Below are 18,805 nucleotides of genomic sequence, written 5' to 3' on the forward strand. Positions count from 1 at the left end.
TTTAACATCCAAATTGGTACTGCATGAAAGAAATGAGAAAATGAATGCCAAATAACATCTATTTAAAATTTGGAGAAAAGAATAAACAATAGAGTTAATAGATTGAATAGTCAAGTTTGCTCATCATTAATACGGATGGAAGGAAACTGAGATATGATGTTCCTCTATTTCATCTGGTATTTCAACTGGATTACTTATATGTATAATTTTTATTTATCCTGTCTCATATTGGAATGCAGTACACAAAAACTGGATTATTCTGTGAGATAAAGACTATATTGGAATAAAGACGTAAAAACTATATCCTATGTTTTGTGCAACTTTAACTAATTATGATATAGTACAATTTATATTCTACTACAGATGTACCTAGCTTGCATATACAACTATTAAATGTCAAAAGAAAATAAAGTCAAAATGAGAAAATTTTATTTGGTTTGTTACCATCTTCAGGGTCTCTAACATGAAGCCAAAAACAATTTGGAAGCAAGACCTGAAAAGCTCTATTGTGAAATCCTCGTCCATGCTTCGCTCTACAAGAAGAAAGTGTTATCCATATTTCTACCACATGGCATAGATTTTATAAATAAAGAAACAAAAAAAAAATCTAAAGCAGTACATTGTATAAGATGGTAGCGAACTCTGTTAGGGTGTATTAATGGAATAAAAAGAGATACCAACGCAAATAATTATACAGATTCAAAGACAATAAAAATGGTGACGAATATCTTACCCACTATGCATATGGTCAGAACAGCGTATCGATCATGTATAGTCAGGACACCTGTCTAGGCATGAGCTTCCATATGGATTGCAGTCATAGTTGAGTTTTATTTGAAGTTGTAGTGCTTGATGTGGTAACGTTTGTAGCTGAGGGCACACCTGCGTTCATATGTGCAGGACTTTGAGGAAGCTGAGTTGTTGAGGGCCGTTTATGTCAAGCTTCTTAAGACTTGCCATTCCATTGATCACAAGGAAGGAAAGATCGTAAGGCAGCAAACCCTCAATTCCACAACTGCTCCATATTTATCTTTGACTGTAAAGTGTGTAAGAGCTTGGAGTGTATGCAAATTCCATTTCATTAGCATGCAATGAGTTTACAGCAGTTGACAACAGCAAGTTGAGCAAGATTTTGTGTAGACTGCCTTCAAGAAAAGACTCCACCTCTTGGCATCCACGATACTCAAGCCTTTCAAAGATGGGAGGAGGTTATGCATTTGCCCATGCAGCTTCTTTAATTTCTTGCAATCATCTACCACAAGCCAACTCAGATTGGAGGCATGCAATCCCCCTTTGGGGAAGTATAAAAATTTGGGGCAGCCACATATGAGCAGTTGTGGTAGTGGTAGGTTCGGGATTATACTTGTATCCTTACCATGCCATGCATTGTGATCATGAGTGTCAGAGATGCTACCATTTTACACCCTTCACAATGAGATCCGTGTTACTTACCTTGTTTGTGTCAGTTTTTGATTCAGCTTCCAACTTATTCTGCAAAGCATCAGTTGCAATCTCATCCAATAGATTGTCTGTATCATATGCAGCATCTTCAAGCTCATTTAGCCATTCCTTCACTGCTGGGTCTATGATTTGCTTCTCCTCTGCATCGTTGAGCACTGGATTAACAGATAATAGCATTTATCTTCAGCCTTTTAAGTAGGCCATGATTGAATTTCTTTCCTCACGATGAGCCAGCCTATCAAACAGTGGCTGAAGTATATCAGAGAGAAAAGCTCCACCCACCAATGCTCCACCCATCTTTTCTTCTTAAAATGCAACAGAAGCGAGGTTAGATACTGAAAATTTACAAATTGACAAATGCGGATGAGCTATAGCCAGTAACTAATACTTAGATTATTATTTTAGATGTAACTATAGGTTGAGTCTTCTCTTTTCTCAACTTGTCGGTTGCTTTTCACAAGGTTGAGGTGTCAGGGTTCACATTGATTTGTCACCAAAAAAAAAAAAAAAAAAATTGGATTCCATGTCAACAAAGTTGATATTTGTTGATATATTTAGTTATTTGATGGATCAGCTTTTAACTCTGTAACTATTTCTTGATCAAAATAAAGTCATCCGATATTTTATTTTCTTCCCCCTTTTCTATGTTTTAATTTAACTTTTAACTTTGTAACTATTGGAATCACAAAAACCTCATTGCTGCTCTCATGCTCACCATCTGTAAACAACAACTTGACTATAGCATCCTTATCCCTATCTCTACCATAGACCTCAGATTCTTTATTAAAGATATGGTCAATGGTCTTGGCAATGGTTTTTCACCAGCAGCCTTAATGAGACCAAGGACATATATTTTTTCTTGAAGAAATTTCAACCTTTTAAGAATCTCCTCGGGCTTGTTATTCGTATCTCTTCGATTATGTTTAATGAGAGCAGTGTAAAAGAAGTTAATCATTGACTTACTTGTGTAAGAAGTTACTGATCCAGCTTCCAACGTGCAGAGTATGAGTTGGAATCTCACACAAAGATCGTCAGCATCATAGGAATCATCTGCAAGCTCGTTCAGCCACTACTTGAAGTTTGGGTTGTTGATTTGCTTCTCCTCCACATCATCAAGTACTGCATTAACATCTGATAGTATAGTCTTCAAATTGTTGATCAGCTCATCGGGAGTCCACCAGCTCACTTCTAGTGAGCCTATAGAAAAAGCTCCAGCCACCATTTCTGCAGCCATGTTTTCCTCAGAATTTGCACAGCAGGGAGTTTGGAGATTGAGAAAAAGAAAGCTAATGGCAATGGATAGAACCAGTAGCACTTGATTTGCTTAATATCAGTATAAGTCGTTGAATAGAGTCTTTCTCCATTGCTGATTAATGGTTACAGAATTTATGACTCGCACTTTCTCCACTTGCTGATTAATGGTTACAGAATTTATGACTCGCACATTGATCTGTTGCATCAGAGGGTTGGTGAAGATTGGATTTGATTGGTTAAGAAAAACACAGTTATTCTGATGGTACAACTTTTAAGCTGTACTTATATTTCTTGTTGCAAACTAAAATTGTCTAATTTTTATTTTTGTCCTCCTTTACACTGTTTCAATTTTATTTATTTATTCTTTTATCTGAAAAGAAGTTTATATATTATGGTGATCATCATCCTTTTCTTTTGTCGTTCATCTGTTTGGTTTTTTAAAAGCACAAGTCATATTTCAGTCCAAGGGCTTAATTTCCTTTTTTTAGTTAGAACATATGAATCAAACCTTCATCTGAAAGTAAATGAAGAGGGTGATTGTGTTTTGACTAATAAGTTGGAAGTTACTAAGCTTTATATTATATATTGTTGTTTAAGTACAAGAAATGGAATTTAAATGGTTTGAGATTGAAATTAAGGAACTTAAGAGCAGAAGCAAATTAAAGGAACTAATGCAGGAAATAATTGAAATATTTCGGTCATGTTGGAGTAAAATATAAAAATGTTAATCCTTTTTTTAAAAAAATAAAATAAAAGAAAAGAAAAATGAAAACAAAGATGCAGCTGGAAACCGTTCTTCCCATGTCTCTGGAGTCGACCTTTGGAGTGAAAAAAAACAAGATTCCTATTTTTTGTATAAGCTCTGTTGAAGATGGAAGGTTGCGACTTAGGAGGGAAGTTAACAGAATTGAACCTCTCACATGACAAAATTGTTAGAGTTATTGGAGCTTAGGGAAAATTCTGTACATCATCAACATCGACTTCAATTGCGAGCCAACTGTAAGGTTTCCAATGATTCAAATTGCTTTAACAGAAGATTTGCAAGGTAGTAATTCAATTTCAACGGCTATATAAAATATGATTAATTATTTCTGTTTTGTACAATTTTAGAAGAGAATGCAACTTTTTGTTGGAAGCTGAATACAAATTAGGGTCAACAGCCATTCCATACGTACCATGAAAAAATTAATTTAAATTAAGCACATGGGAATTAAACAAAACCAAATTTTAATTTTTTTATCCATTTCTAATAAGATAAAGAATGAATTAAAATCTTCAAGCCACCAAAATCCATGAAATATGTAAATGTAGAAAATATTTGTCCATACAACTCAGAAGTAAAATGTAGAAATACATGGTATTGATGCAGCTAGCAAGCACAAACAAATATTAAATATCCTAAAACAAATAAAATAACTGAAAATGAGAGAAATTTATTTGCATTCGTTGCCATCTTGCAGGATCTCTAAAGCCATGAAGCCAAGAAAAATTGGAAGCAAGACCAGAAAAGCTCATTTGTTGAATCCTCATCCAAACCTTGATATCCCCTGCATCCATAAGTTTGACATTTTACTTGAGGTGAGGGACTATTGACATCATATGAAATGTAATAACAAACAGCTTTCTAAGCAACAGTCAGATGAATAATATGCTGGGGAAGCGGAAAAAAAAACAAAAAAAAAACAAAATCAACTCTCATGCTTGCTTGAACAAGAGGAAAGTGCCAATATGGGTACCAAACAGATATTCTGATCAAATAAATAAGCTACAGAAAAGCTAAGAGCTTATTCGTCCATCAACTTCCCCAAAAAAAAAAAAAAAAAAAAAAAAAAAAAAAAAAAAGAAGAAGGTTTTCATTTTTTCTAGAAAACATTTCTTTATAATTTGTTGTTTTAAAAATAAGAAAAGTAGTAAAATAAGAAAAGTAGTTTTTGTTCTTTTCATGACCAAAGATGGGCTATAAAAATGCTCTCTGTACAATCTAATAGAATACAATGCCAAACTTCAAACTTAAATTTCTTTTATATTTATCTCAGGGGTACTTTGCACTCAAGAAACAACCAATGCAAGCCACAACTTAACATAAAGAAGATGGAAAACTATACTCTTCATTGATATGCAGTTTTGAAAAGACAAACAAAGAGGAGGTTTTTTTTTCTTTGGCCCAAGAAAGAAGCCTAAATCAATAAACATCGTTGTTATTATTATTATTATTATTATTATTATTTTGTCAGATTAGCAAGTAAGTACCCTTAAACACAAGAAAATCATGCTAAAAATGATAATTTTCTTATTAAGGAGATAATATTTAGCATATCAAAGAAAACTGGGACATTGGCTCTACAGAGTACACCAATTAGTACAAATGAACGCAATCTACATATCAGTAAGCTCTTACTAAAGTACATGCAAATGATTAAAATAGTTAGAAATTGAAAGAAAATGCGGAACTAAACCAATCAGCTCATCAAAGCACAGCACAGCACAGCACAAAAATGGAGAGGAATGAATTGAAGGGTCAATATTGACCTAGAAGATTCTAGAATTAACTAGTATATTTGATATACTTGGTTGGAAGTCGAGCATTGGAATTTGTGAAAAAAATATCTAAAATTGAGGATGAGAGCAAGGACACAGTAGAGAAGTCTAGAAGCTTTGAGTAAGCCAAAGCAACTGACTTTGTCAAGTATAAAAGGAAGCTTTGGCTTCCCTGCTTGGTGAGCTACACAAGTGAGCTCCAAGGAGGCTCTCGGTTGGTGTGAATGAAAGAGCTACTCAATTGAGTAGAGTAAGCTCTTAGAAAGAGAGAGCTTTCATGTGTCAATAAATGTTAAGAGTTGTGTTTATGTGTTGAGTCTTAATTATGTGTGTGGGTCCTGCTGCATGTGTATGAGTATTTTATATTATATCAATGTATTTGCTTGTATAAATTATTAGTATAGTAGAATTAATTTATTTTCTCCCCCAACATGAATATCAGTATGCATATCCAAGTTTTAGTTCCCAATCACATTCATTTATACATGTGTCGCCGCGGGGTGGGGATGGTGTGTCGTGTTGGGGGAGGAGAAGGACAAAGAAAATAACCTAATTCTAATTAATTTGTTGACACATTGACATAGGAATATCATCGTCATTTTTTTTTTTTTTTTGGGTGAAGAAATATCATTGTCATTTTTTTGAAGAATTTGCATAGGACAAAAGGAGTCAAAACTCTGGAGAATATTGAGGGAGATGGAAATCCAAACAGAGATTAACAGAAAACAAACGGAAAATATATTTTAAATTAGTATTAATAATAATAAACAACGGAAATGGTAATAAGTTAAAATGAAAAGCGTTAAAAAGAAAGGAAAATATGTTACCAAGGCAAATGCATGGATTGATCCTGTAAACGGTGGTATGATTTCATGGATTTCAATGGTGGGGATGTGAGAAATTTTGTTCCAGTGCAGGCCTTGCTGCCACTGGCACCGTTCTTCCAGTATAGGACATTCATAGATATATAAAGCATTAAGAGAGATAGGCAAGCCTTGTTGAGGCAACTTTTGCAATTGAGGGCATTTATGGATCATTAAAGTTTCAAGAGAGGTAGGCAAGCCTTGTTGTGGCAACTCTTGCAATTGAGGGCAATGCTGGATGACCAATATTTTGAGAGATGTGAGTTGTTGAAGACCTTCCCCCAGCCTTTTAAGGCTTCCAAGTCCAATGATGTTAAGAGTGGTAAGAGTGGAAGGCAACAACCCCTCCTCCGGAAATGATTCCGAAATGATTCCACCTTTATCTTCGATTTCAAAGTATGTGAGAGCCGGGAGAGTTTGCAAATTCCACTTCATTGGCTGTGCAAACAGTTTAGAGCAGTTGAATACCCAAAGTCGATGCAGATTCAGAGGTAGACCGCCTTCAGGAAATGACTCCACCTCTGGACAATCAGAGATCTCCAAGAAGTTCAAAGAGGGGAGGTGGTTACCCATTTGTTTTGGCAGCACCTTCAATTTCTTGCAGCCACTAACTTTAAGTTGAGTGAGATTAGAGGGTAGATCGACTTCAGGAAATGACTCCACCTCCGGACAATCTCCCATTTGCAATTCTTTTAAACAAGAAAGGAGGTTAAACATTTGCTCTGGCAGTGCCTTTAATCTCTTGCAACCTCCAACTGTAAGTTGAGTCAGATTGGGGGGTAGGTCGACTTCAGCAAATGACTCCTCCACCTCTGGACAATCAAAGATCTCCAACGAATTCAAAGAGGGAAGGAGGTTACACATTTGTTCTGGCAGCGCCTTCAATTTCTCGCAGCCTCCAACTGTAAGTTGAGCCAGGTTAAATGGTAGACCGCCTTCAGGAAATGACTCCACCTCTGGACAATTAGAGATCTCCAAGGAGTTCAAAGATGGGAGGAGGTTACTCATTTGCTCTGGCAGCTTCTTTAATTTCTGGCAACCTCTTATTGAGAGATGAGTCAGATTGGGGGCGTGCAATCTGCCATTACAAGGAAAACTTATAAAATTGGGACACTCATATATCCGCAGTTCTGACAGAGGGATCATGTCATCCGACGACTTTGTGATCGTCAGTGATTCTAGATTTTTACACCCTTCAATTATAAGTTTCCTGAGATTGGGAAAGAAATCCAGAGGGAAGCATTCAAGTGAACCACAACTATTCCTTATCTCAACTATTTCAATGGATGACCTGAGTGAGTGGTGCAATGGGAATTCTACTTTCTCACAATTCTGGATTTCTATCGAATTTATGTCATCTCTCAAATAACGTTTTCCTATTGCAATACTTTTCAGTGTTTGTGGTAGGACCAGATCCTGTAGCTTTAGTTTCTCACAACAACCTAACTTCAACTCACGGAGAACTGGAGTCCTTGGGAGTGATGAAACAACAACCTCATCTCCATCAATTATTAGCTCTGTTAAAGATGGAAAGTTGTGAGACAATTCAATCCTAACTAGCCTATCACAATCTCTTATTTTGAGTCGTTGCAGCCTTGGGAAAACTTCAACATCTTCAGCGTCAACTATACACCATTCTTCCCAGTTTGACATCTTAACAAAGCTCAAGAATTCTAACGATGCAAAGGCCTTTCTCATACAAGAACCATTATTCTTCATTCCATAATAAAACTCAGCACCCACACTCATTACTCCTTCAAGTCCTTCTATCTCAAGATTTTTAAGGGAGGGTAGTTGTCCAATCGGTGGCAAACAAGTGCAAAATTTACAATCAGAAAGGTTCAAAACTAAAATGTTGCACAGCACTGAACCATATCCTAACCAATTTGGAAATGCCGTACCTCCATATCCCTTGATAGAAAGCCTCTTCAAGCTTGTATGGGGAAATAGCTTATCAAGTACATCTTTTTCATGTTTTGAATCATCAGTATCACCATTCCAATACAACACCAACTCTTCCAGATACTTCTTCTCCATCAACTTGGCTTCTAATGCATCCTTGGCAGTTGCAACATACTGTAAATTCTTAATTTCAAATCTACCATGAAGATTTGAAAGCTCCCCCACCTCTACTATCTTGGTCCCATTTTCTTTTCCCACGATGAATGTACTCAGTGTCTGAAGACTTTTCAACTTAGATATATCTACTGGCTCTACTATATTGGTATAACTGATATCAAGATGCCGCAAGCTAACCAGATGATGCATATCTTTAGGCAACTCGGTGAGCACATCACAATCTGATACATTTAACACCTCTAAGTTGTACAACATACATATAGATTCGGGTAATCTTATAATCCAAGTCGAAGAGAGGTCAAGATAACGAAGATGCTTTAGTTCACCAATTGATTCAGATAATTCCACCAAATTATAACATGAATGGAAGCTTAGTACTCTCAACCTCTTCAACTTCAAGACTACACCATTCAATAATGCATTTGATAAGCGAGTGACTCGAAAACCATGATGTAGATCTAAAAGGGTGCGCAAATGGCTTGCTTGGAAAATAGATTCTAGCAAATGGATTTCAAATTCTGATCTCTCAAGGAAAATATCATTTACTACACATAAATGACGCACCTTTGTTATCACAACTTCCTTTGAGTTGATATAACCTAATGTAAAACAATATCCCCTTGACACATATCTGGCTAAATCATGAACAAGATCGTGCATGACAAAACCAGAATTTTTTGCAGTTGACCTTTGAAAAAATGACCTGGACACCAACTCACTAAAATATTCCTCACCAACATCTTCCATTCTCTTATTTTCTGATTTCTGCAAAAGGTTTTCTGCCATCCACAATAAGGTCAATTCATGCCTTTTGAACTCATAATCCTTTGGGAATATTGAACAGAAAGCAAAGCACCGCTTTAGGTGTGAAGGAAGGTAGTGGTAACTTAGCATCAAAACTGGTAGAATTTTGCTCTCGCTATCGGGGAAATCCCAAATCTCACTCTTCAATATTTTTTCCCATTCCCTGACATCTTCTTTTGAGCGCAAGAGGCCTCCAAGTGTTTTTGCAGCTAAGGGCAGTCCGTTGCATTTCTTGACAATTTCTTTACCAAATATTTCCAGGACTTGATGTGCACTGGAGTCTCTAATATTGTGAAATGCATGCTTTGCAAACAGCTTCCAACAATCTTCATCTTCTAAGAGCTCAGGATGATAAGGAGCTGGAACAGTGCTCATGATGTCTGCAACTTTTTTATTGCGTGTAGTTACAATAATCTTGCTTCCTTGAGCCCCGTGGTTAAAGGGCAAGCTCAGTTCCTTCCAATCATTGTAATTCTCATTCCAAATGTCATCTAAAACAATCAAGAATTTCTTTCCTGCCAGCTCCTTTTTTAGCCTCGTTTGAAGGGAATCCAAGTCTGTGCTATCATCATTAGAACCTGTTGGAATTAATTTAGCAAGGATTGTTTTTGTTACCTTGCAAATATTAAACTCCTCAGAAACACAAACCCATGACTTTAGCATAAAGTGCTTCTCAACTTTGTCATCATTGTACACTAATTTAGCAAGAGTGGTTTTACCAATCCCTCCCAGGCCTACTATTGGAATCACAGACACCTTTTTGCCACCCTCGTGATCATCATCTGATAGCAACAATTTGATTATAGCATTCTTATCCCCGTCTCTACCAAAGACCTCAGATTCATCTACCAAAGATGTCGTTTGTGATCTTGGTATTGGTTTCTCACCAACAGTACCCTCTTTGACTTTGAGACCTAGGAGATCCTTCTGTTTTGCAATAAACTCTAGCTGATCAAGGATCTCCTTCATCCTGTTCTCGATATCAGAAACATGGGAATTGTCAGAAAAGAGGTTGGCCATTTTTCTCACCTGACGACTTGTGCTAGTTGTTGATTCAGCTTCCAACTTGTTCAGCAGAGCATCAGCTGCAATCTCATCCAACAGATCGTCTGCACGATAAGCAGCATCTTCAAGCTCGTCCAGCCATTCCTTCACCGCCGGGTTTGTCATTTGCTTCTCCTCTGCGTCATTTACCACTGCATTAACAGATACTAACATCATCTTCAACTTCTTGTGCAGCTCTTGGTTGAATTTCTTTCTTCGAAGATAGTCCAGGATCTCACGGTGAGCCAGCCTATCAAACAGCACCTGAAGAGCAGCAGAGAGAAAAGCTCCACCCACCAATGCTCCAGCCATGTTTTCTTCTTGATTTGCAACAGTGATGTCAGCAGGGAATTACAGACTGAAAGAAAAGTAATGGAAAATGGGGAGGCAGAAAATTAAAGGACTATGTCTAGTGGCTCACAATTTAGATTTGGGAACCGAGTTCCATTGCTTACTTGCCAGAGGTTGTTCTGTCGTGGCTTACTCTGATTTGTTACATTAAAATGGTCGGTGGCATCGGATTCTTATGTATTTCTTGATGCAAGAAAAAGTAATCTGATATTTTATTTTCTTCCTCCTTTCCTCTGTTCCACTTTATTATATCCGAGAATAAGTTGGTACAACTACAATAAAAAAGATTGAAATAAAATTAAGGGGCAGTGAATGAAAATAATTAACTGAGATTGTGGTTGAGCATAAACAAATACTAAAAGTCTCAAAACAAAATTGAAACTGAAAATGACCAGTTTTAGAATGCTCTTGTTGTCAGCTTGGTGAATTTCTAAACCAATGAACCCAAGAAAAATCTGAAGCAGGACCAGTAAAGCTCCGTTGTGAAATCCTCATCCGTTCTTCCTTAAACAAGAGAAATGTGTCATCAATATTTCTACTATATAACGAGGCATGACTCAGATTATGTAAATTATTGATATACAAAGAGCAAAAAGAACAAGAAAGTCAGCAAATATCAAGCCTTGTTTTAATAAAGAAATAATATTTAGCAAAAATGTCTATGAAAAACTTTTGACACGTTGATTCTGCAGTAGCTACAAAATCTACATAATTATTTGCCTACAACACGTGGATTCCGTGGGTTGTAATATATTAACAAAGTTGATATGCATAATTACTTGATGGGTCAACTTTTAACTTAATAACTATATATTTCTTGATACAAAATAGAGTCATTCTATGTTTCATTTTATTAATATCTGAGAACAAGTCGATGAAATTATGGGGATGGGATTGAAATAAAATTGAGGGCAATTAATGTACATAAATAAAATAGTTTGCTTGAGATTCAAGTAAAGCAGAGAGAAGAGCTTGTTTGAGTTACCAATAATTCTGCAGTCAATATTGGCTTGTGATCAGTTAGCATAGAATTGAGAGAATGAAAGACATGCAATGGCAAGGGGGGTCCTTTTATGACCAAAATTAATAATATTTTGATTTTAATTGGCAGTAAAAAGTAATCCAAAAGTGGAACATTACTATTTTTTACATTTATCATTAAAGTAGACAGGTTAAAATTTAATATTAACATTCATATTTACCATTAGTCCATATCATTAGGACATTATCTTTACTAAAATATAGCATAAGCTTTTCATTTCGCTTCTTCAATAGGGAATTGCAAATTTTGGCAACGGAAAATTTGTTTCCAAATTTGATACCAAATTTGCCATTGTCGAAATTTAGCATTGCAATCTACTATCATTAAGTTTGTGGATCCTCATTTTACTGATTTAATTAATATTATTTTGTCTTTAATTTTGTAAAAGATAATCAAAAAATGAGCCCAATTACTATTAAATAAAATTTAAAATTTGACATTATTATTTTTTAGCATTTATCACTGAATCTTATTAAAATTTAGTATTGCTATTGATATTTTACTTATATGATAGCTCATGTTAATGTCAAATTTTTAATAATAACGTCAAAATAACATTTATAAACGGAGATGCTTTTAGAAAGATTATGCGAATATAAAATTTTAAAAATCACAATGTCACAATGTCATTCAAAACATTCGACATACTCTTACTTTCAATTGGTGTAAAGCTTTTGTGGAACGTGTTGGTATGCCATTGTGGTGGACCTCGCAGCTTCGCCACTACAAATATGCTTCGCCAAAAAAGCCATAGAAACATACAATTATTTGATGCCAACTTTTGAATTGTAACCAAATTTCTCCATCCAATATGATAAAGCATCTAACTCTTCTTTTTATGGCATTTCCAAATGGTTGCCAGAGGATTTCCAGTAGTTTGCGTAAAATCTTCAAGCCATCAAATATACTCAGCACATAAAAATGTAGAGCTTCCGTAATTTTCTTTCTAATTTTTTTTATCAAGTATTTTTGTTCCATTTATGGATTTTGTGGTTTACACTTTTTCAAAGTTTGAACAGGTGATGACCCAAAAAAATAATAAAATATTCATAAAAGTTATGAAAATATATCAAGTATCATTCCATTCCATTACATTAAAAAAAAAAAATTGCAAAATAAACAAGATTAAAAAATAATCAAGATTAAAAAAATCAAAAAGTTTTATATCCACGGCTACTAACAAAAAAAAAAAAAAAACGAAACAAAAAAAAAAAAAAACTTCAAGTCATCAATATCCAATGTAAATGTCGAAATAAATTGTAGAAACAATAAAAAATTTTGAAATGGACTTTTTAAACAAGTTTCATCATATTAAAAAAATTTTCACATACCTCCTTTTTTTTTTTTTTTTTTTTTTGCATTAACCAGATGACATTGCAAAATATTCAAAATCAATAAGATATTATGAAAAAATTAATACATACGGTGATTTTTAACGAAACAGTGAAAAAATTGCCTTTAATTATTGTTTACAATGTTAAATTTATCCAAAAAATTGCCTTCAAGTTTTTATATAGCTTAGAAGTCTAGACAGGGTATAAGACTTTGATTCAAGAAACATACGGCCTGTTTGGTCGTGTGTTTTGTTTTTTAATTTTCATAACATTGTTTTCAACTAGAGAAAAAAAAAAAGATAACATTCTTGGGTAAGCAAAATTATGTTGTTTTCTTATGTTTTTATTAAAAAAATTATAATTTTAAGGAAATTTTTTTTTTTTTGGTTTAATTTATAAAAATAATATTATTTAGTATTCTATGAAGACAAAGAAAACAAGGACCACGGTGTTCTGGACCGCTTGAATGATGAATATGGGCCAGAAGAGAACCATTCCAAGAACTTATCTATGTAGCCCAGGGACAAGAATGGAAAATCATAAGAAGTAAAGTCCTCGTTCACGAATAACACTAAATCAAAGGATCTAAAATAATAAAAACCTAACGACGTCGTTGAAGGAAGAAACAATGGTCGGGTTGGCTGTGGTATCCGCATCGAGCCTACGTTTGGTGGCACAGAAAATTAAGTGAAAGAGCAAACACAATTTTAGATGGAAACTTGTTACTTACAGTAGTTTTAAATATGTGTTTGCTTCTTTCTTTTTCTCTTTTTTTTAATTTTATAGCTTGGAGGATTATGATATATATGTGATTTATGAATTATGATAACTCTTTTTGGTTTTACTTTCCATCTTTTATTTTTATATTTTTCACTTTCATAGTATTGAATATTTATCATCTACATTGAATTTGAGTGTAGCTGATTAAGATGATCATTGGATTAAAAGTAATATTTTACCAAAATTAATAAAAGGAAGAAGAAGGAGATAATCATGTTTAACTTGAGTAATATGTTATAGAGATATTGGCCTCAAGTCCATATGAAAGTTCAGTGGCGCACATAAGCATGCATTCAAGAAACAGGTTAATCTAACTTTCGTATTAAGCACGCATTCAAGTGACAGCGAAATGAATGATAAAGTTTGAAACTTGACAGTCCAGCGTAGATAATGCCAACAAACAAGCAATTGAACAATAAAAAATGGCTAAATCAATGTATGAGAATAGGCACTCATCATTGAAGATTCAACATGCAAGCAATTGAAGCAGTAAATTGTTAATCCATTAATGTGATACAGAGGGAAAAAAGCCTAATTCAGTTTAGGAAACAGAAATTGACATAACAGCAAAATAAAATAAAAATAAAAAAGGAAGAGAAAAGGGAAAATCATAGAATTCAACCAGCAATATTGGTGAGTTGTTGAAGCAAGAGAGAATGTGGCGGAGCTTTAATCAGACAACCTTTCTAATTGAGGGCACTCCATAATACTGGGACAAAACAGATTTTTCTAACCACATAAATAACTACCGAAAAAGCTAAGAGCCTGTTTGTCCATGAACTTAAAAATAATAATAATAATCAAAATAATTAAAAAAAATGAAAAAAAAAATCAGTTTTCATGTTTTAATTAGGAACAACATTTCTTGACCATTTTAGTTGTTTTTGGAAACAAGAAAATTGTCTTTGTTTTTCCATTGCCATAAGGGCTAAACCACTGCAGAAATGAAAATGCCATCTGTAATTACCTATGATCTATAGTATACAATGACACATACCTCATACATAAATAACATCAAAAGAAGATAAGTCATATTCTTCTTTAACATGCATTTTTGAAGATTCAAACAAAGCACACAAATTAAGTTAGGAGAGAAACATTGCTAAATATAAGATTGTGCTAAAAGAACCATATAATTTTTTATTGAAAGATACATTATTTAGCACACCAATGAGAACATTCACTGAGACTTTAGTTTTTTCCTTTTCTTTTTTTTGGTTGAAGATTGAGACTTTGGTTCTACAATAGCTACAATAGCATATACCAATTAGTTCAAAACGATCGCAATCTATATACCTGCCACTGTTTGATAAATAAACTTTGAACAGTAAGGACTCAAAAAGAAAACAAAGTAAAAGAAGATTTTGGTGAATTTTATGGGGATAGTTCACTCACAATTGAACATTAGAAAAAATAATAATTTAAAACAAACTAATAAAAAATAATGGAAAATATGTTACCTATGTAATATTCAGCAGATAACTGGTCAAATGGATCTATCATCTATGCAAATGTGAAGGATGTGATGAGAAATGATGTTCTAGTCATGGCCTTGGTCCCTCTGGCATCTTTCTTTTAGGATAGGACATCCCTTGATCTGTAAACAAGCAAGATAAGTAGCCAGCATTCCCTCCTCAAACTTTCGTAAATGATGGCACCAACTAATGGACATTTTGTTTGAGAGAGGTAAGGTGTTGAAGCCCTTTTATGTCAAGCCTTCTAAGACTAGCAAGTCCTGAAATGTCTAGAGTGTGTGGAAGACATCACCTTACCTATGCCAGATCTTGATTCAGGTTCCAACTTATACTACAAAGCATAAGTTGCAATTTTTTCCAATAGATCATTTACATATTTTTAGTGCCACCATAATATAAACAATTTAATGTGCATTAACTATAGCACTATAATTTCAAGATCTTCACATAATTATAGAACTATATTTAATTAAATTTCTAACATTTAAGCGCAGCTATTGATTTATCAGATTTACCTGCAAAATAAAACACAAGAATAACAGAAACAATGCTAAATGAACACACTATTCTCTAAACTTTCTCTCTTAGTTTTTCACCAAAAATAGACATCGTAGACATCTCTAAACCCTAATTTCAATCGTATCGTATATATCACTAGTGACTCATTCTCAATTTATTTATATATATACAAAATAATTAATAATAAAATAATAATATTATTATATAATAATATAATAATAAAATAGAGAATAAGTCAATTGAGCTAGGATTGACAATTTGACCCACACAAACCATAACCCGCAGTGCATGGCCCCTAACGGGGAGGTTTTTCCCCGACAAATCGAGGTTGTGGGGCAGTTTCGGACCTATTATTTAAAATCCGAATTGGGACCGAACCGAGCCCAAAGAATAAAGACCCCTGACCAAAATCCGGCCTGATATATATTTATATATTTATTTATTTATTTTTCATATGATTTCGTTAACCCTAACAAAAAAACAGCCCTCTTTCATTCATTCCCTTCCTTCTTGCTTGGCATCGCCTTCACTTCACATAGACAAAGAGCTGCGGCCGCACCATTTCATTCACCAAGCCGCCGCCGATGCCACCAAGCTGCCGCCAAGCTTACTTTTCGCTTGTATCGGCGGTGTTTCTCTGCTTCACAAGCTTGCGCTCTTGCTCAGTCATTCAAAGCCAGGTGAGGTTTGCTTTCTTGGTTCTTCTTCTTCTTCTATCAATTGAGGTATGCTTTCTTGCTTCTTATTTTTGCTATATAAATTTTTCAAAATGCGTTATTTGGACTTGTTTCATTGCTAAAACTTATATTGTTGTATTTACAATTTACTTGATAAAATGTTAAAGTCGGGCTTTTTTTTCTTTTTTTTTTGGGTAATAATGATTGCATTAAAGCACGAAATGCCCTCCTCTAGGAGGATTACATATGAACTCTTATGGTAGACTAGGCCTCTGTTATACACAAGAAAAAGAGAGAAAATTGCAAGTTTCTAAATTGGGTTACAACGTAGCACAAGGTCCCAAAGATAGATCAATTCAGGCTTTGTTTTCAATATCTTGGTGATGAGCATAATTGTTTTGTCCGTGATTTGATTGAATTTGCTATGAAAAAGAGAGTTCATAAGGTTCAATTAGACTCCACTCTGGGTAAAGTTAATGCTCCAACTTCTGAATACAAGTATAATTTTCCCAAAAGACTTTTAAGTCGAAAACACAATGGGTTTGAGTCCCTGCAAGTCTGTTAATGTGAATGGACAAGTTATCGAGCGTTTCTTGTCAAATTGTCTAGTTCTTGAACGATTAAATGTGAGTGATTACAAAACTTTGAATGCTTTGAGGCTTATCGGTCCATCACTTGCTTTGAAGTAATTAGTAATACAAGACTGTCCTTTCATTGGAAGAATAGAGATTAATGCCGTGAACCTTGTTTCACTATACATTCTGAGATGTAATAGAATTAACTTGGTTTTGAGGAATCTACCTAAGCTTGTTGAGATATCCATGATGGATCGGTTCGATAACTGTGTCATCAAACAGGTTTCATGTTGTCTTTACCAGCTAGAAGTTCTCAGAGTTAGTCACATTTTAACTCGGGTAAGTTTTTTATATTATTAATGATGGAGGTTTTTATTTTTTATTTTTTTTCTTTGTTTGATTATTCTAGTTCCTTATTCTTTGATTGGTTTGTCAAGCTTGGTAAAGTAATTCCTAATCCAATTAACAAACCTCAAGCATTTGCAATTAGAAGTCGATGATTGCTGCAGAAATGTTTTTATTCACTAACATTCACTCATGAAAGCATTTCCTCACGTGCAGAGACTTGTGCTAGTGTTGTGGTATGAGGTAGGTGTACTTGGTAGATTACATAGAAAACCTTGTGTAGTTCCACTTTATGTATTATATTCATGACCCTTACAATTTTGTGATTAAAATTTGCTAGTTTAATATGCAAAATTATGTTTTACCATTATAATGAAAGGAGATTACTAATTTTATCATCTTGATTAGATGTGCAATTACAAAAAAAGGAGGAAAACCACCCCGTCCTATCCCCACCCCGCATCTAAAGAAACGAGAAAAACCACGGGGATGGAATGAAAAATTCTCCGCGGGGATGAGGATGGAATTTTAAAAACCGGCGGCGCCCCACCCTATAAACATTCCTAGATTGAGCTTTTAGAGAGAATAGGTTATTCAGTACAATAATTCAACTGAAGTATTTTAGAAAGTGTGTGGCTAAGGGCTCTACTGAAAAATTCAATAAACAAGTCAGTATCATTACTGGTATAAACAAGCCCTATAAGTGAGTCTTATGATTATGACTAGTATACACAAAATATCCAGCCATTACTGAGGACTGGTTTAACAATTATTAGCATTGTCTTCAACTTCTTAAGCAGTCAGTGATTGAAATTCTTTCACCGCAGGTAGTCCAGGACCTCAGGATAAGCTAGCCTATCAAACAGCACCTGTAGGGCAGAAGAGAGAAAAGCTCGACCCATCAATGATCCAGCCATGTTTTCTTCTTAATTTGCAAGAATGGGGAGTTATTGGCTCAAAGATAATGGCAGCGGGGAGAACCAGTAACTAACACTAAGATTTGTTTATGTGAGTTAGCCTATTGATTTCTTCTCTTAGTTAGTGGATTGCTTACTTTTTACACATTTATCTAAAGGTAGATGGTGAACTTTGGATTTCATTGATTGATTGATCCTATAAAATATATAGAACATAATTATATGAGATGGAAACTTTTAACTTGTATTAATTTATTGATGCAACTTAAGGTTTTTAATGCGTGCTTTCTTGTTTCTTTCCTAAGTTTTATAGCGTATCTAGAAAGAAGATATACATTGAAGATCATCAGCCATTTATTTTTGTTTGTTTCTCTATTTTTCTCCATTTTATAGTTATGATTTGGCCTTTCCATCCATGGTGGATGGATATGCCAGTTGACTCTTGGGCTAAGGGGTTGCTTACAATGGACTTCAAGAAACTTGCTGTGCTCAGCTATAGCATTTTGTAAGTAGCAGAATATGGCTTAGATGAATTTAAGGCCAACCACACCACCCTGACCCGCATCACCAGCACAACCAGCCACTTTAATGCCCCCTTTGTTACAAGCCATCACTACAAGGCTCAGCCTCTCCATCTTTAGGTTTGGTCATAATATAAAACTATTAAATTGCCATCCAAACAAAAAAAGAAAGGAACAAAAAAAACTATTAGTTTATGACAAAAGTTGGAGGTGATTGGAGTTGAAT

General features: G+C 34.6%; 1 protein-coding gene and 1 long non-coding RNA gene across 3 annotated transcripts; one reads left to right on the forward strand and one right to left on the reverse strand.

Moving 5' to 3' along the window:
- Window positions 1–3,981: 3,981 nt before the first annotated feature.
- On the reverse strand, window positions 3,982–10,929 carry LOC107428200 (putative disease resistance RPP13-like protein 1). 2 transcript variants are annotated; one of them, XM_048462958.2, is made up of 4 exons: window positions 10,787–10,929; window positions 10,499–10,666; window positions 6,081–10,401; window positions 3,982–4,262 (listed from the first exon to the last, which is right to left on the reverse strand). In XM_048462958.2, exons 3-4 carry the CDS (start codon window positions 10,353–10,355, stop codon window positions 4,242–4,244), a joined length of 4,296 nt encoding a protein of 1,431 aa, XP_048318915.2. In that variant the 5' UTR covers window positions 10,356–10,401; window positions 10,499–10,666; window positions 10,787–10,929; the 3' UTR covers window positions 3,982–4,241. The 2 variants fall into 2 exon arrangements, with proteins under 2 accessions (XP_048318915.2, XP_048318916.2); XM_048462959.2 differs by having other exon boundaries at window positions 6,081–10,363; window positions 10,465–10,666.
- Window positions 10,930–16,024: 5,095 nt separating this feature from the next.
- LOC132800321 (uncharacterized) lies at window positions 16,025–18,318 on the forward strand. The gene is made up of 3 exons (XR_009635354.1): window positions 16,025–16,224; window positions 17,079–17,135; window positions 17,969–18,318. It is a non-coding gene; the product is annotated as an uncharacterized LOC132800321 (long non-coding RNA).
- Window positions 18,319–18,805: the final 487 nt, after the last annotated feature.

This window comes from Ziziphus jujuba, chromosome 12 (assembly GCF_031755915.1).
Source record: "Ziziphus jujuba cultivar Dongzao chromosome 12, ASM3175591v1".
NCBI lineage: Eukaryota > Viridiplantae > Streptophyta > Magnoliopsida > Rosales > Rhamnaceae > Ziziphus > Ziziphus jujuba.

What these genes read in the sequence shown, in the direction of transcription:
- LOC107428200 (XM_048462958.2), bottom strand. Translation starts at nt 10,355, where the DNA reads ATGGCTGGAGCATTGGTGGGTGGAGCTTTTCTCTCTGCTGCTCTTCAG. An exon ending in CAATCCATGCATTTGCCTTG is followed by an intron (nt 4,263 to 6,080) that starts GTAACATATTTT and finishes TTATGGATGCAG; the next exon opens with GGGATATCAAGGTTTGGATG.